The sequence below is a fragment of the Dendrobates tinctorius genome, unplaced genomic scaffold, assembly GCF_039654945.1.
Source record: "Dendrobates tinctorius isolate UK_male_01 unplaced genomic scaffold, ASM3965494v1 ptg000112l, whole genome shotgun sequence".
Lineage (NCBI taxonomy): Eukaryota > Metazoa > Chordata > Amphibia > Anura > Dendrobatidae > Dendrobates > Dendrobates tinctorius.
The window spans coordinates 3,361,730-3,380,206 of record NW_027361780.1 but is presented as its reverse complement, the minus strand read 5'-3'; the positions used below and the strand labels follow the sequence as shown (position 1 = coordinate 3,380,206).

The window sequence follows — 18,477 nt, the reverse complement described above, 5'->3', positions numbered from 1 at the left end:
GAAAGCCTGCGCAATGGACACTGCATAACCTGTGTGAGTACAGGCTTAACAGAGGGGAGCTCTGTCATAGACGCTATGCTGTTGATATGAACTTTCTGTGGCTGTTTATGATGCCTGAATAAACCGCATGAACTGATGATGTTTTATGGAATACCCGTGCCGGATCTGGTTATTTGGCTACCTAGCGAGTGTCCCCAACACGTATAACAAGCGCTACCTTACAATTGGTGGAGAATGCTATGGGCATTGTTGTAGCCTTGTTACTAGGGGCAGCGGACGAGGACTGCAAAATTTGGTGATTGTCATTCCGGTACCCAAAGGTCTGATTGGGAGAATCATTGGAAGACTCGGGAAGGTAATGCAAGACATTAATAATAATAATAATAATAATAAATTTTATTTTTATAGCGCCGACATATTCCGCAGCACTTTACATTTCAGCGGGGATTTGTACAGACAATAGACATTACAGCATAACAATAATCACATACAGTAGATTATAACAAATACCAAGAGGAAAGAGGGCCCTGCTCGCAAGCTTACAGTCTATGAGGAAAGAGGGAGACACGAAAGGTGGGTGGTAACAGTTACCCTGATTGTATGGACCAGTCATAATGTTAAGTGTGTAACAGTACAGACACAGAGGGCTAATGGAGGCATAAAGCATGTGGGAACATGATGCAGGGAACCTGGTTATGGTAAAACTTTTGGCTCTGCCACACAGGGATAGATTAGGTTAATGTGTTGGGGTGGTAGGCCAGTCTGAATAAATGCGTTTTCAGGACACGCTTAAAATTGTGGGGATTGGGGACTAATCGTATTGACCTGGGAAGTGCATTCCAAAGAATTGGCGCAGCACGTGTAAAGTCTTGGAGACGGGAGTGGGAGGTTCTGACTATTGAGGATGCTAATCTCAGGTCATCAGCAGAACGGAGGGCGCGGGTAGGGTGGTATACTGAAACAAGGGAGGAGATGTAGGGTGGTGCTGAGCCATGGAGGGCTTTGTGAGTGAGGGTAATAAGTTTATACTGAATTCTGGAGTGGATGGATAGCCAGTGTAATGACTGGCACAAGGTAGAGGCATCGGTGTAACGATTGGTGAGGAATATGATCCTGGCTGCAGCATTCAAGACAGATTGGAGGGGGGAGAGTTTGGTAAGAGGGAGACCGATTAGAAGAGAGTTACAATAGTCGAGACGAGAATGAATAAGAGAAACAGTAAGAGTTTTTGCAGAGTCAAAGGTAAGAAAAGGTCGAATTCTAGAAATGTTTTTGAGGTGCAGATGACAAGAGCGAGCCAGTGATCGAATGTGGGGGGCAAAGGAAAGCTCGGAATCAAGTATGACCCCAAGACAGCGGGCCTGTTGCTGGGGAGTAATAGTGGAACCACACACAGAAATGGCAATGTCGGGTATAGGTACATTAGTAGAGGGAGGAAACACCAGGAGTTCAGTCTTTGACAGGTTCAGTTTCAGATATAGTGAGGACATGATATTAGACACAGCGTTTAGACAATCGCCGGTGTTTTCTAGAAAGGCTGGCGTGATGTCAGGAGAAGAAGCATATAATTGGGTGTCATCAGCATAGAGATGGTACTGGAAATCAAATCTACTGATTGTTTGACCAATAGGGGCAGTGTACAAGGAGAAGAGGAGGGGACCTAGAACCGATCCTTGGGGGACCCCAACAGTAAGGGGAAGATGAGAGGAGGAGGAACTGGCAAAAGATACAGTAAAGGAGCGGTCGGAGAGATAGGAGGAGAACCAGGAGAGAACGGTATCCTTCAGGCCAATGGAACGGAGCATAGTGAGGAGGAGCTGATGATCCACAGTGTCGAATGCTGCAGAGAGATCCAAGAGAATTAGCATGGAGTAGTGACCATTTGATTTAGCTGTTAGCAGATCATTAGAGACTTTAGTGAGGGCAGTTTCAGTGGAGTGTAAAGAGCGGAAACTGGATTGGAGAGGGTCGAGAAGAGAGTTTTCTGAGAGATAGCGGATAAGACGGGAGTGGACCAGGCGTTCCAGGAGTTTAGAGATGAAGGGAAGATTAGAGACAGGTCTATAGTTAGCGGCACAGTTTTGGTCGAGGGATGGTTTTTTAAGTAGTGGATGTATGATGGCATGCTTAAATGAGAAGGGAAAAATACCAGAAGAGAGAGAGAGGTTAAATATTTTAGTTAGGTGAGGGGTGACAGCAGGGGAAAGGGACTAAAGGAGCTGTGACGGAAATGGGTCACTGGTGCAAGTAGTTGGGCGAGAAGATGCAAGGAGCCTGCTTACTTCTTCTTCTGTGACTGGTTCAAAATCAGAGAGTGAGTTCGATGCAGTGGGGGAGGGAGGACAGTGCATGGTATGAGGTGATTGGGAGATAATTTCCTGTCGGATCTGGTCAATTTTTTCTTTGACATTGTAAATATCTCCGGTGTGGTGAGGGTGAGGATCCCTCCTGATGATGAAGACCAGGTATCCAGTGAAGAGGGTAGGATTCCCATCATGGTGGTTGGCTCCGTGGAAAGCCTGAGAAATTTTCGGATGCTCTTGGAGTATCGAGTGGAGTACCTGCAAGAGATTGGGCAGTTGAGGCTGGATCGTCTGCGGATCAATAAAGAGGTACAGAACACAAGGTGGCGGCTGCTTTCAACCCAAGATGTAAGGACCCGAAGGGTCCCTCCAAGTAGTGACATGGCAGGTGGCCGAAGAATGTCAGCAAGGCAGGGACATCAAAAATCGGCGAGTGGCAGTGCGATGGACAGTACAAGGCTGAGAGACCTTAGCCCCTGTGAGACACTGAATGAGTCTGACTCAGGCATGACAGTAGGCTCAACTAAGACGTATTACCGCGCCAACCAGGAGAGCGGCCGGGGAATGGAACAGATAGAGAAAGGATGGAGACTAAACAGTGTCTGATGACGCAGACAGACTGTGACTGGAAGGCCAAAGACCAAGGCTGATATTCTAACCGCTGGGGCAGGGGAGGCCTAACGAAGGGATGAGGCCATATGACAGATGGAGACGGTTCTCTCGACTTGTTGAGCAAGGGGTAATGAGTGCCTGGTCTCGAGATCCCGGGGTAATGTTGTGTGTTCAACCCCACAAGTTTGAACAAAGGGGGGAGGTATGTGGTGTAGTGACCACTGTGTCCGCTAGGAGTCGCTGTGTGGGTGTCCCAGGAGAGAGGATAAGTGGTAGGATACTGAATGACCATTATGTATCTCAAGGTGGGTGGCGCTTGGATGGAAGCTTGAACATGTGTGTTGGTCAGCATAGGTACTGCTGAGCTTCTGTTACACTGTGTCAGGGAGAGCGTTCCAGGTAGCTGGTGAGATGGGCAGAAACAGCTGCCTACAAATCCACCAAGGGGTGTGTTTGAAAACGCCTATAGTAAAGACTATGTGAGTGTGCTTGAAGGATCTGCGATGAGGTCATAGCCATGTGACGCGGTGGGCGTGGCTACGCACCATATAAGGTGCCCAGGGTAGGTCACATGAGTAAATGCTTGGACCCGGTTGGTCCGTTTTGGAAGGTCTCGTCTGGAAGATGAGGCTGCTTTCCTGACAGCAGGTGGACGCTGTGTTTAATGGCTGCAAGTGTCTGGCAGTTCCCAGAGAGAGGGAATGAATGTCTGCAGTGTGGTGAAGCAAGCATGAGGTAACCCTGATGGGGTGAGAACTGTGAGGCTAGAAAGCCTGCGCAATGGACATTGCATAACCTGTGTGAGTATAGGCTTAACAGAGGGGAGCTCTGTCATAGACGCTATGCTGTTGACATGAACTTTCTGTGGCTGTTTATGGTTTATCATCCCTGAATAAACCGCATGAACTGATGATGTTTTATGGAAAACCTGTGCCGGATCTGGTTATTTGGCTGCCTAGCGAGTATCCCCAACACGTTTAACAAGTGCTACCTTACACCGGTCACCCAACCCGCAGGAACGCGATCCCACCATGACTCCACATAGGCGTCACAGGTTAAATTGGCACCGACTTTCATGACGCCTATGTGGCATCACAGGTCGGGAAGGGGTTAAGTCATGGACAAGCCAAAGTCAAATACCGGGGAATCCAAACACACAGAGAGATAAGGAGCCGGGACGGGCAGAAAGGAGGTAAACAGACATGGGTAGGGTCAGATGTACGCAGCAGGACAAATCAGGAAATCACCAGAGCCAGCTACACACGCCGAAGGCAAGCAATATAACTGGCACTGCACACAGGTTGCAGCACAGATATATAGTAGACCTGATGCAGGAACGAGGCAAGGAAAATTAACCCCTGACATGACCAGACCGGGAAAGGAGAAACAAAACAAAACCCCGGCCTGGATCATGACATAGACAGTGAGTTTTCACTTTCAAGTTGTTATGTCTGTCAGAGTCCACAAGCTCAAAAAGGTTACTTTGGAAAGACTTGGCACAAGCCACTAGGCAGGTACCCCCTCCATAAATTGGTAGGCTTGTGAGTGGCTGCTTTCATCAGTAGTTTGTACCTGTGCTTCTCCTGCCTTTATAATTTGGATCTGCTGCATCCTGCTTGTGCATTTGTGATCTGACCTGGTGTTGGTAAGGCTGTTTTCTGGTTTCTTTTTTGAATTTATGTCCTTTAGGTTGTTGTTTCTAAAAACTTCCGGCATCCGGCAATAACTGTAATCTTACTGCGACGGTACATAGCGACCAAAGCAGGAGTGTACAACAGCATGTTCATAAACGGATGTGACACAAGTTCTTTACCTTGAACCCTCAAATGCTGCTCTGAAGCTAACCCGATTTCTGGATCTGGTCAATTTGATTTTCCGTGCTATCCTCCGATGCTGCAGACGCAAAGCTGTGGTTATACTATGGGAGAGCGCACAGTTCTGGCCAGCAGAATAACCATGCCTCTGGTCTAAACTTTCAATCTTTACGAGCACATTGCTCCCTGGCAAGCAGGAAGACAGGAGGCGGGGCATCAGTGCTTTCCTGATGATAGAAGATGCAACAACCCCTTTAAATAGGTTAAAACAGCAGTAATCAGAGCTACCTCTGGTCACTGCTGTTACAGGCATATGCCAACTGTATGACACAGTTACCATTTGCCAGACATTGTGAGATCTTTTTTTAGGCTCTCTAATCCTCACTTACAAGGGGGACTTTCACACGCAATCGTATTTACGGTCTGAGTGTTGTCTGTAGAAAAACTGAATTCACACGGACAACACTCAGACAAACGTTATTAATTTGCGCTAGTCAAAAGACCATTTTGTTTACACTAACCAAATTCTGCGTGAAAAAAATTGGCATTGGCAGTAGTCTCTTCCATATTTCCATATTCGCCTATTATAATTTATAGGCATGAAAAAAAAAAATCTCATACGGATCAACCATGTAACATCCAGTTTATATAGATATATTGGAATTATTAACAGATGAAACTTTATTTGGTCTTACAAATTTTATTCACTGCTGATTTATAAAAATGAATGCTAAAAGGATAACATACGGATGACAATAAAGATCAAAAATCATCCATTTTTTTTCTGGTTGACAAGCAGATGACTTTGTTTATACGGTCGTGTGAACATAGCCATATATTGTATTAACTAGTTTTTGTCAAGAAAAAACAGCTCAGATGGAACAGAGTCTTTGGCATACGTAATATATTTAGAGTGGCATTTTATGTTGCAGGTTGAGGCAATTTACTATTTTTCTGTTGGTGATATGCCGGTGGCAAAGATACAAAAATTGAAGCAAACCATGGAATATAGCCCTTGTCCTCTACATGTTGTGTGCTATATTCCACACAAAGCCGAGACGATAACAATGATGAATGAATTAAGTCTGCAAACATCAGGAAGGTATGTAGCCAACATTATGTATATGGGAGATCTTCTACGTTATATTCTGCTATTTAATTTCACTAATTCTTACTATTGCCTACTATGTATAGCTAAAATCATGATTTCCTAGAAGCGCCAGCTAAACACTGGCTTTCACAAGGGGGGTTGAAATGACACCATGGGGGTCATCAGCAGACCTCTGACAGTCATGACAATTCATAGGAGCCCCATGGTCACGTCTTGGGTGCGCTAATGGGCCTGTGGAATGTTTGCTCTTTGCCGTTGTGTGTTAAATGCCTCTGTCAGAGATTGACAGTGGCAGTAAACAGCCGCAGTCAGAACTGCCTTCACCTCCCAGCCTCTTTTCACTTTCCTCACAAGTCCAAGTTTTTCAATTCTGACCAGTTTCACTTTATGAGGTTAGAACTTTGGAACGCTTCAACATATCCCAGTATTTCAGAGTTTGTTTTTTCGTGACATATTGTACTTCATGTTAGTGGTAAATTCTGGTCGAAATGACTTGTGTTTATTTATGAAAATATCAAAAATTTGAAAATTTAGCAATTTGTAAACTTTTAATTTTTATGCCCTTAAACCAGATAGCTATACCACACAAAACAGTTAATAAATAACATTTCCCACATGTCTACTTTACATAAGCATCATTTTTAAAACATAGCTTTTTTGTTAGGAATTAAAAAGGGCTAAAAGTTTATCTGTAGCTTCTCATTTTTCCAACAAAATTTACAAAACCAATTTTTTTTTAGGGACCACATCCCATTTGAAGTGACTTGGGCCTATGTGACAGAAAATACCCAAAGGTGACACCATTTTAAAAACTACACCCCTTAAATTGCTCAAAACTACATTCAAGAAGTATATTAACCCTTTAAAGGCTCCACCGGAATTAAAGCAGTGTGGAAGTAAAAAATGAAAATTTTACTTTTTCCCACAAAAATATTGCTTTAGTCCCAAATTTTGCTTTGTCTAAAGGGTAACAAGAGAAAATGGACAGTACAATTTGTTGTGCTGTTTATCCTGAATACACCGATACCCCATATGTGGTGGAAAACTACTGCTTAGGTGCACTGCAGGGCTCAAAAGGAAAGGAGCACCATTCAACTTTTGGAGCGCAAAAATTGGCTGTAATCGATGGCATCCATATACTGTACAAAGCCCCCATTTTTTAAATTACACCCCTCTGGAAATTTATTTGCTGGTGTAGTGGTGATTTTGACTCCATGGGTGTTTTCTAGAAACAAGCATCAGTGGATGTTCTTGGGTGAAAATTGCAAATATGCCAGTGTAATGCCGAGTATATTTTAGTGCCGGTACATTGTGCCCAGCTTGTGCTTCTGGAGACACGGAGCCTGTAAATTAAATAGACTCATCACTACATAAATGGCAAACAAGTGCATGCTAAATGTGGTTTGGTCACACTGTGGGGCCCTGAAAGGAGGGAGGCATATGGATTTCGGAGCACGAAATTCCTTTGATTTCTTTTGGGATGCAAGGAGCCAAAGCGCTTTTCCAGAGCCTTTATGCTACCAGTAACGTGGAAGCCCCCTATATTTCCATTAACATATAAAGGACCTGAGTGGGGACTTGCTTTTATTGGGGACATTTTACATAACATTTTGGATAATATTTATTCTGAGCTCCAACAGTGGGGTTTCCATGTAAATCTCTGAATGACATGCTTCAGATGAAACTGCCGAGGGATCCATTAAATTTAATTAGGCAGTAGAGTTACTTTGGACTCCATCTGGCCTCTTTTCAGCAGTCTCCTCTTTTCAAAGATGCACAAAATTATGGCCTACCTCGCTTTATGCACGCTTAAAGAGACTGACACTGCCAGATCAAAGAGTTGTTTGGACACACGGCAGGGTTTGGTAGGTAAGAGGCGATATTTAGTATTTGGAATGTAAATTTGACTGGAATAAATTGCAGACATCCTGCCTTATTTGTAGAGACCCTGTGTTACGAGTACCATGACCGAGAGGAGCCAGAAGACCACAGCATCTAATTTTTCCTACTCCTGCACTGATTAGAAGCACTTCACCTTCTTATTAAATGGTGTGAATTTCTTTTGGCAGCAGTGCAGGGGTTAATCTGCTCTGGTGAGAGATCCTGGAGCATTTAGGCTCTCACCTGTGCACTGTTAGCCACTCCCATCTCCTATGTAAACTAAGCCCTGGCAAGCACTCATTGTCAGAGTAGCTTATGGTTCATGGCTGGAGGTTGTTGTTGGTTATTATAGGAGAAGGCATTTGGTTGGTTAATTTGTGTTACTGTTGTTAAGTTTTGAGTGCGTGATAATTCCCTTTCTTCTCCTGCTTTGGTTTAACCCCATCCTCTACTCTTAGGTGCATTTCTCTGTTATATTGTTATATGTGTGAGTATATTTGTATGTTAGATACTTTTTGTTACCCCTGTTCATATTACCTTGTTAGTCTGGTTCGTGTCCTACGGTATACTACTACTCCCCTCTTCTCTGAGTGGAGGAAGCGTACAGACTAAGGATGGAATCAGGAGCTAAGGCAAGGTACGTGTCCATGGCATCTTCACCATAAGAAGTAATTCAGGGAACAGTACAAGCTAGCGTTAGGTACAGGGAAGGAGCCCCTGATCCCGGGATACCTGGCAACAGAGTTGTGACACCCTGAGGTACCAAAACAGCTTGGCTTTACAAGTGATCACATTTTGGGAAACTAGACCCATTAAGAAATTCATCTAGGGGAGTGTTGTGCATGTTGAACTCTTAGGTGTTTCACAGAACTTTTTTCCAAGAAGTATCGTTTCTCCTTGTGGAGAGTGACATGTTAAGTATGCCAAGATGAAGAGACTTAAAGCCGCAATACTTCTGTGGGAAATATGCAAATTGACTCTTCAGAGAGGACGAGGACTAGAACTCTAGAGCCACCTATTAAAAGTAGCATTGCAGCTTTAAGTCTCCTCGTCTCGGCACGCTTAACATGTCATTTTCCACAAGGAGAAACAATACTTCTTGGATTCCGGTCAGATGCCTCTCACACAGCCAAACCAGATCTCACACTTTGCACTGACGAGGGGCAGTACCCCTAAACATAGTGTCTGCAAATTGAGATTCTGGCTTGGCTTTTTTCCTAAGTCATGTGACAAGGCTCGTTGAAGGGTCGACATTGACTTTAAGGATTGCTACTTTTAATAGGTGGCACTAGAGTTCTAGTCCCTCTTCCCCTCTGATGAGACAATTTACAGAACTTTTTTAAATTATGTGAAAATGAAAATTGTTTTTTTCTGCTATGTTGTTTTAGCCCCAAATTTGCAATTTTCACAATGGATAATAGGAAAAACCAGACACCATAAATTGTTACACAATTTCTTCCAACCATGAAGATAGCCCATTTGTAGTCAAAAACTGTTGTTTTGGCACATTGCAGGGCTCGGAAATTAAAGAGAGCTATTTGGTTTTTGGAGTGTAAATTTGTCTGGAATAGATTGTGAATGCTATGTCGCATTTGCAGAGCCCCTGTCATACTACAACAGTAGCAAGCCCCCCCAAGTGACCCCATTTTGGAAATAGACCCCTTAAGAAATTCATCTAGGGGTGTGCTGAGCATTTTCAACTTACAGGTGATGCACAAAACTTTATAACATTTAGATATGAAACAAAAAAATTACATTTTTTTCCATTAAATATTGATTTGGCACCAAATTTATAATTTCCAAGAGGGGTTATAGGAGAAAATGGACCCAGTAGTTTGTTCTGCAATTTTTACCGAACCTGGCAGTACCCCAAATGTGGTCGTATACTACTCTTTCAACACATGAAGGGATCGGATTGGAAGGAGCGCTACTTGGCTTTTAGGACACAGATTCTGTTTGAATAGATTGTGGGCTCCATTACCTGTGCCCCTGAGGTGCCAGATCAGAAGAAACACCCTCAGGTGACCCAATATTGGAAACTTCACTTCTTAAGCATTTCATCTGGGGGTGTAGTGAATATTTTGAACCCACAGGTGCATCACATAATTTTATAACATTAGGATGTGGAAATATAACACAATTTCTCCTGAAAGTGGTGATGCCCCAAATGTCTTCAGAAACTACAGTTTGGCCACATGTCAGGGCTGAGAAGGAAGGAATGCTATTTGGCTTTTGAAGCACAGATTTTGCTGAAATAGTTTGCGGCTGACATTTGCAGAGCTGCTAAGGTGCCAGAACAGCAGTAAAAATGCAAAAGTGATCCCATTGTTGAAATTGCAGCTCTCAAAGAATTATTAAATGGCAGCTACTATTTTGTAACATCCACACCGTGCTTTATTCTGGAGAACTGAAAATTTGCCAGTTTAGTGCCCATACATCATGCCCCCATACAGTGTAGAGGCGCCATATATTGTAGCGCCCCAATACATTGAGCCCAGCTTGTGCTTCTGGCAACATGCACCCCATATATTGTTAATTGGGCTGTCCCTAATAAAATAATGCTGAATATGTGGCCGCTTACTGTGGTTTAGGCACATTGGGGCTCAGAAGGAGGGGGGCATTTGGATTTGGGACGAGTAACGTGGAAACCCCTATATTTCCAGTGGCAGATTATGGACCCGATGGAAAAAAGAATAATTAACTTGGTATGAAAGATAAATGAGCAATTGTAAGTACACATTGGGAAATAATATGAGGACTGAAATATATTTAAAGAATTAAAATGTTGATGAGCATGCTTCTCTACCTGACTCTAGAAAGTCAAAAATTGTTACAAGTTTTACAGAGGGATGCAGCACTCTAGAAACTTCTAAGATATTGGAGTGTGATCTCAGAATCATCAAAAGTTTTGTTGAAAACAGTCAAAAAGGTACTTGTTCAATAAAATGTTTAATCATCAAAACTACAAATTGCCTAATAAAATAATTGTGCACACAGTGTATAGCATCGAATTTTTGTGGATATATTTAAATTCTTAACATAGTAAACGGCATTTTTTTTTGCAAATTTTATTAACTACTGATTATAGATGGGCAAACCCGAACAGTAAAGTTCGGCGTCCGTACGGAACACCTACTGTTCAGTTACAGACACCGAATACAGACTTCACCAGGAAATCCATGTTACTGTTCGGGTTCAGCCCCCCAAACAGTATGTGCATGACAGCACGGCAAGCACTGCTTCAGATCGGCGGTAAAATCATTACCGCCCGGTCAGACAGCAGCGGTTTCCACACTGTCAAATGACAGCATGAGCCTGCAGCTGTGATTGGAGGTATAAAGTTTAACTCCGGTTATTGGTGTGGACTACTGCTCCCATCCGCCTATGCCTGCTGCCATGAATAACAGCAAGAGCAGGCGTGGCTGATAGAAGTATTTATCAGCCGGCGCCTGTGCTCTAAATAATGTTTTTAAAGCGGATCAGAAGCAGTGTGCTAGGAGTGGCGGAAGGCACTAAGAAAACTCGGGGTCCACTGTGCGGCAGGTGATATGACCGCTGCTAGAGAGGCAGAGCACTATGGTATTAATGTGCACAGGGTTAACTGCACCCGGAGTGCACTGAAGCAAGAGCTCTGTTAAAGACACAGAGCCGCAACCTTAAAGCACACAAAAACGCTGTGTCTGTTTAAGCCACAGAACAACAGCGCCATGGTAATAAAGGGTCACAGGAGCAGTCTTAAATGTCAGAACTACTCAAACAAGACCTACTGTGAAAAAGAGGTGCGAGACGTCGCAACTGCGAACGCTCGAGGAACTGCAATCGCAGCGCGGTGTGAACGGAGCCTCAGCGGAGACACCGCGACATCTCTGGCGCGATGCAGGACGCTAGCTGCTGAGACAGGAATAGAAGGAGCACGCTGGCGCTGCTACTGGCGGCTGCCCAATCACTCACACAATCGTATTATCAGAGGGAAGGGGTTTCTTAATAAGTCAGTCACCAGTCCAAGCATCCATCACTATACATACAGCAGCAGTATGAAAATACTAGCGCATGGCATAGCAGCCATGCGCACTTTTTATAGCGTACGGGACCTGCCAGAAATCTCCAGAGCCCTGAGCTAAGCCAATGGAATCAGGAGCAGGACCTGAGCACCTGACTCCTGTACTCCAATGGGAGCTCATTCCAGGAGCATGCTCAGAAGCTGGCTGAAAGGACTTAGCCTCTGGAGACAAATGTGAGGATCTGGATCTCTGCATAAGTATGGCAGGACACAGATTCCTAATACAGTGTTTGCCATGCTGTCATGCACAAGTGAATGGGGTCCGGGTTCAGGTTCGTTCGTACTGTTCTGGTACCCGAACCCAAACTTTTTTTTAAGGCTGGGGTCAGACTTGCGAGAAACTCACACAAGTCTCGCACCTCAATGGAATGGTCGGCACTGCCGCCGACACCAGAGTGTACGGCTGCATGTATTTCTATGCAACCGCACACTCGGGTCCTGAGTGGTTGCGGCGGCAGTGCTGGATTTTGAGGTGCGAGACTCGTGCGAGTTTGACGCAAGTCTGACCCCGGCATAACTGTTAGGCTGAAACCGAATATCCAGCACTACTGCTGATATATAAATCAAAAGCCATACAAATGTAAAAAAAGAACATACAGATGACAATACAGATGAAAGATCACCAGTTTTTATTTTTGATGAAAACAAGACAAATTTTTATATGGTCATGTCAGCTTAGGCTAAGTTTACATGTCTAGTAATCATCAGTTAGAACGGGTTCAGCAGCAATCCATTAACCCCTTCTCGACCAGTGACAGTGTATTCGTCATGAAAGTCGGTGCCATTCCGACCAATGATGCATATGCTGTGTCATGACTTTAAAGCCCCCCTGTGGGTCGGGTGACCGGGGTCAATGAAAGGTCACCTGACCGGCAGATACAGGGGGCTTTGTACTTCACCACAGGGGGGGTGGCTTCGCCCCCACGAGGCTACGATCCCTCTGATTGGCTGTTAAAAGTGAAACAGCCAATCAGAGTGACAGTAATATTTCATCAATGAAATTTGATGAAATATTACAATCCAGCCATGGCCGATACTGCAGTAGCATCGGACATGGCTGGAGACACCTATCCGACCCCCCACCGGTTAACGGGGGCGATCTGGCCCCCACCGCTGAATGACAGCGGCGATCTACCGCCGCTGTCCTCATCTGCTCCCCCCGCCTTCCCTCCGCTCCCTCCCACCTTCCGATCACCTCCCCTCACCCCCCAGTACCTTCTGAGTGCTGCTGTCGCTCCCGGTGTCCCGCGGTCCCGGATCATGGGCGCCGCCATCTTGGAAAATGGCTGCAGATTCCATTAATTCATTTTGATCACTCTCACAGTGATTAAAATGAAATAAAAAGTAAATAACCCCCCCGTTAATCACTCCCATAGGTAGGCACATATAATAAAATAAAGAAAATATTTTTATTTTTATTTTTCCATTAGGGTTAGGGTTGGAATTAGGGTTGGAGTTGGGGATAGAGTGGAATTAGGGTTAGGGTTGGAATTAGGGTTAGGGTTAGGGTTGGAATTAGGGTTCGAATTAGGGTTAGGGTTAGAGTGGAATTAGGGTTAGGGTTGGAATTAGGGTTTGGGTTAGAATTAGGTTTAGGGTTGGAATTAGGGGTAGGGTTGGAATTAGGGTTAAGATTAGGGTTAGGGTTGGGATTAGGGTTAGGCTTGTGGTTAGGGTTATGGTTAGGGTTGGGATTAGGGTTAGGGATGTGTTGGGGCTAGGGGTGTGTTGGGGTTAGGGTTGGAGTTAGAAATGAGGGGTTTCCACTGTTTAGGCACATCAGGGGGTCTCCAAATGTGACGTGGTGCCACCATTGATTCCAGCCAATTTTGCGTTCAAAAAGTCAAACGGTGCTCCCTCCCTTCCAAGCCCCGACGTGTGCCCAAACAGTGGTTTACCCTAACATATGGGGTATCAGCATACTCAGGAAAAATTGCACAATAACTTTGGGGGTCTAATTTCTTCTGTTACCCTTGGGGAAATAAAAAAAATTGGGGGCTCAAAAATCATTTTTGTGGAAAAGAAATAATTTTTTTTATTTTCAAGTCTCTGTGTTATAAACATCTGTGAAGCACTTGGGGGTTCAGAGTGCTCACCATACATCTAGATAAGTTCCTTGGGGGGGTCTAGTTTCCAAAATGGGGTCACTTGTGGAGGGTTTCTACTGTTTAGGCACATCAGGAGCTCTGCAAACGTAACGACGACCGCAGACCATTCCATCAAAGTCTGCATTTCAAAACGTCACTTCTTCCTTTCCGAGCCCTGACGTGTGCCCAAACAATGGTCCCCCCAACATATTGGGTACCAGCGTACTCAGGACAAACTGGACAACAACATTTGGGGTCCAATTTCTCCTGTTACCCTTGTGAAAATAGAAAATTGCAAGCTAAAAAATTATTTTTTGATGGAAAAAAAAGATTTTTTTTTCACAGCTTTGCGTTATAAACTTCTGTGAAGCACTTGGGGGTTCAAAGTGCTCACCACACATCTAGATAAGTTCCTTGGGGGGTCTTGTTTCCAAAATGGGGTCACTTGTGGGTGGTTTCCACAGTTTAGGTACATCAGGGGCTCTGCAAATGTAAAATGACACCCGCAGACCATTCCATCATAGTCAGCATTTCATAATGTCACTACTTCACTTCTGAGCCCTGACGTGTTTCCAAACAGTGGTGCCCCCCACATATGGGGTACCAGTGTACTCGGGACAAACTGGACAACAACTTTTGGGGTCCAAATTTTTTTTACGAAAAAAAATGATTTATTATTTTCACGGCTCTGCGTTATAAACTTCTGTGAAGCACCTGGGGGTTCAAAGTGCTCACTATGCATCTAGATAAGTTTCTTAGGGGATCTAGTTTCCAAAATGGGGTCATTTGTGGGGGAGCTCCAATGTTTAGGCACACAGGGGCTCTCCAAACACGACATGGTGTCCGCTAACGATTAGAGCCAATTTTCATTTCAAAAAGTCAAATGGCGCTCCTTCCCTTCTGAGCCCTGGCGTGCGCCCAAACAGTGGTTCCCCCCACATATGGGGTACCAGCGTACTCAGGACAATCTGGACAACAACTTTTGTGGTCCAATTTCTCCCGTTAGCCATGTGAAAATAAAAAATAGTGTGCTAAAAAATCATTTTTGAGGAAAAAAATGATTTTATATTTTCAGTGCATTGTAAACTTTTGTGAAGCACTTGGGGGTTCAAAGTGCTCACTACACATCTAGATAAGTTCCATAAGGGGTCTAATTTCCAAAATGGTGTCACTTGTGGGGGGGTTTCACTGTTTAGGCACACAGGGGCTCTCCAAACGCAACATAGTATCTGATAACGATTGGAGCTAATTTTCTATTCAAAAAGTTAAATAGCGCTCCTTCCCTTCGGACCCTGCCGTGCACCCAAACAGTGGTTTATGACCACATATGAGGTATCGGGGTACTCAGGAGAAATTGCCAAACAAATTTTAGGATCCATTTTATCCTGTTGCCCATGTAAAAATGAAAAAATTGATGCTAAAAGAAAATTTTTGTTGGAAAAATTAAAATGTCCATTTTTTCTTTCCACGTTGCTTTAGTTCCTGTGAAGCACCTGAAGGGTTAATAATCTTCTTAAATGTAGTTTTGAGTAGCCTGAGGGGTGCAGTTTTTAAAATGGTGTCACTTTTGAGTATTTTCTGCCATATAGACCCCTCAAAGTGACTTCAAATGTAAGGTGGTCCCTAAAAAAAATGGTTTTGTAAATTTTGTTGTAAAAATGAGAAATCGCTGGTCAACTTTTAATCCTTATAACTTCCTAACGAAAAAAATTTTGTTTCCAAAATTGTGCTGATGTAAAGTAGACATGTGGGAAATGTTATTTAGTAACTATTTTGTGTCACATAACTCTCTGGTTTAACAGAATAAAAATTAAAAATTTGAAAATTGCGAAGTTTTCAAAATTTTTGCCAAATTTCTGATTTTTTCACAAATAAACACAAAAATTATCGACCTAAATTTACTACTAACATGAAGCCCAATATGTCAGGAAAAAACAATCTCAGAATCGCTAGGATGCGTTGAAGCGTTCCAGAGTTATTACCTCATAAAGGGACACTGGTCAGAATTGCAAAAAATGGCCTGATCATTAAGGTCAAAATAGGTTTGGTCATGAAGGGGTTAGCAAAAAAGTTGTGCAGACACAACTTTTTTGTCTGGCTAAAAAAAATCTGATTTCAACTGAATCCTTTCTGTAAATTTGAAGTCTATGGAATACTGATCCATTAAATAGCCAGCATTTTTTCTTTCATTTGAAAGGGATCCATTTTTTGCTTACTGGATCAGTTTCAAATGGAACTAAATTGATGTCTATTGAATGGATTTGTTTACCATCGACTTCAATGTTAAAAAAATGGATCCTGTTGAAATACGTTTTTGAAAAACAAACTAAAAATTTGTGTCAGCACAACTTTTTCGCCAACAGATTGTTGCTGGATCCCTTCTAACGGATGTTTACTGGACATGTGAGCATAGGCTTAGACTTAAGGCCCCGTTACACATAACGATGTCCCAGCGATCCCACCAACGATCTGACATGATGGGATCGCTGGGACACCGTTAGGCTGATCGCTGGTGAGCTGTCACTAGACAGCCCCTCCAGCGATCAGGACCAGCGACGCTGGTATCTAATGTAAACATCGGGTATCCAGGAGCCGCGGCTCCTGGATACCCGATGTTAACATTAGAAACCAGTGTAGCTGATCACTGGTCTCTCGCTGCCACACGCGATGCGTGCTGGCCAGCGGGAGACCAGCGATCGAAAAATGGCCCAGGCCGATCGAGCATGATCAGCGATACCCGGCAGGGGGGGCGGTCGCTGATCCCTGTCACACACAGCGATCTCGCTGGCGAGATCACTGTGGCGTCACAAAATCAGCGATCTCGCTAGCGAGATCGCTGTGTGTGATGGGGCCTTTAGACTTACAGATGAAAGAAAAACAGATGGCTTTTTAACTTATCCATTTTCTATAGACTTCCATGTAAAAATCAGATCCATAAATCACAATGTCAACCCTGGAAATGTGAAAAAACCGGGCTCTAGACCAAATGGTATTAAAAAGATATATTTTTATTTATCAAAACATTAAAAATATATATGGCAAGAGAGATGTACATATCAACAAAAGGGATGTGAATTACCCATGAGGTTTCTCACAACCATCAACATCAAGGATATTAACATTACAAAGTTGTAAATAAATACCGCTTCAAAAACTGTGTCTTATAAAAACACCTACTTGCATGGAATACAAAAACACTATATTGGTGTATTTTATGAGAAAAATTGCCCAGAACAGGAATGTAAATTAATCACTCCAATAAATATCATTGTTATAACATGCTAAAATAACCGCTATATATATGAGTGCCTAAACTGTGGCAAAACCTATATAAATGCTGTCTCAATGGCAGTTACATCCTATGGCGATATAAAATGCCGCATAGCAAAGGAATATGTGCCCAAAATGACTGCATATGCAGACAATGTCAAACTCAAAGCATCGTGCTAAAGACTGGCGGTATAGCAATAATCACGGAGCAATTGCTCCCGTTGAAGCAAAAGTGAAACGCGCGTCGGGGCGGAGGGACGCCCGGGGGACTCCACATCAATCACATGGTACGGTTGCTTCATTCTACATGATTATATTTACTATTGCTCCGTGATTATTGCTATACCGCCAGTCTTTAGCACGATGCTTTGAGTTTGACATTGTGTGCATATGCAGTCATTTTGGGCACATATTCCTTTGCTATGCGACATTTTATATCGCCATAGGATATAACTGCCATTGAGACAGCATTTATATAGGTTTTGCCACAGTTTAGGCACTCATATATATAGCGGTTATTTTAGCATGTTATAACAATGATATTTATTGGAGTGATTAATTTACATTCCTGTTCTGGGCAATTTTTCTCAAAATACACCAATATAGTGTTTTTGTATTCCATGCATGTAGGTGTTTTTATAAGACACAGTTTTTGAAGCGGTATTTATTTACAACTTTGTAATGTTAATATCCTTGATGTTGATGGTTGTGAGAAACCTCATGGGTAATTCTCATCCCTTTTGTTGATATGTACATCTCTCTTGCCATATATATTTTTAATGTTTTGATAAATAAAAATATATCTTTTTAATACCATTTGGTCTAGAGCCCAGTTTTTTCACATTTCCAGGGTTGACATTGTGATTTATGAATTGTTGATGGTATTCTATTCATTGTTATAGAGGTATTTTTGTAGTGATTAAAAATCAGATCCAGCAGAGATCAGTTTTTTAAAAACGGACTAAAAAGTTGTGTCTGCACAACTTTTTTCCCAACGGATTGCTGTTGTATCTGTTCTTCCAACGGATCATTACTGGATATGTGAACATAGCCTTAGCCTGTAACAAAGATAGTGCTGGCATGTGGGCCCTTTTGGCTTTTATTTGTAGATGAGATAGCCCATCTGGGGGCTTCTGTTGGCTGCTTAAATTCTTTCAAAAGGAGCATTATCAAAGAAGCCCTTTGTAATCGCTCTTAGGTGAACAATGGTAAATGGGTTTACATCATGCATTTTCATACACCCCAGGTTATTTATGTGTTTGACTATTTATTGGATACATTTTAGAGATCTCAAATAAATTGTGCTGTCTATAGATGCTATATTTAGGGGCTTTCACTT

At 43.1% G+C, this 18,477-nt stretch overlaps 1 protein-coding gene across 1 annotated transcript in view; it reads left to right on the top strand.

The window, feature by feature from the left end:
* VWA3B (von Willebrand factor A domain containing 3B) overlaps positions 1-18,477 on the top strand; it is a 347,179-nt gene that overhangs the window by 43,314 nt on the left and 285,388 nt on the right. The window contains exon 6 of the mRNA XM_073589743.1: positions 5,662-5,831. Coding sequence (XP_073445844.1) covers positions 5,662-5,831 — 170 coding nt within the window. The remainder of the gene's footprint in view (positions 1-5,661; positions 5,832-18,477) is intronic.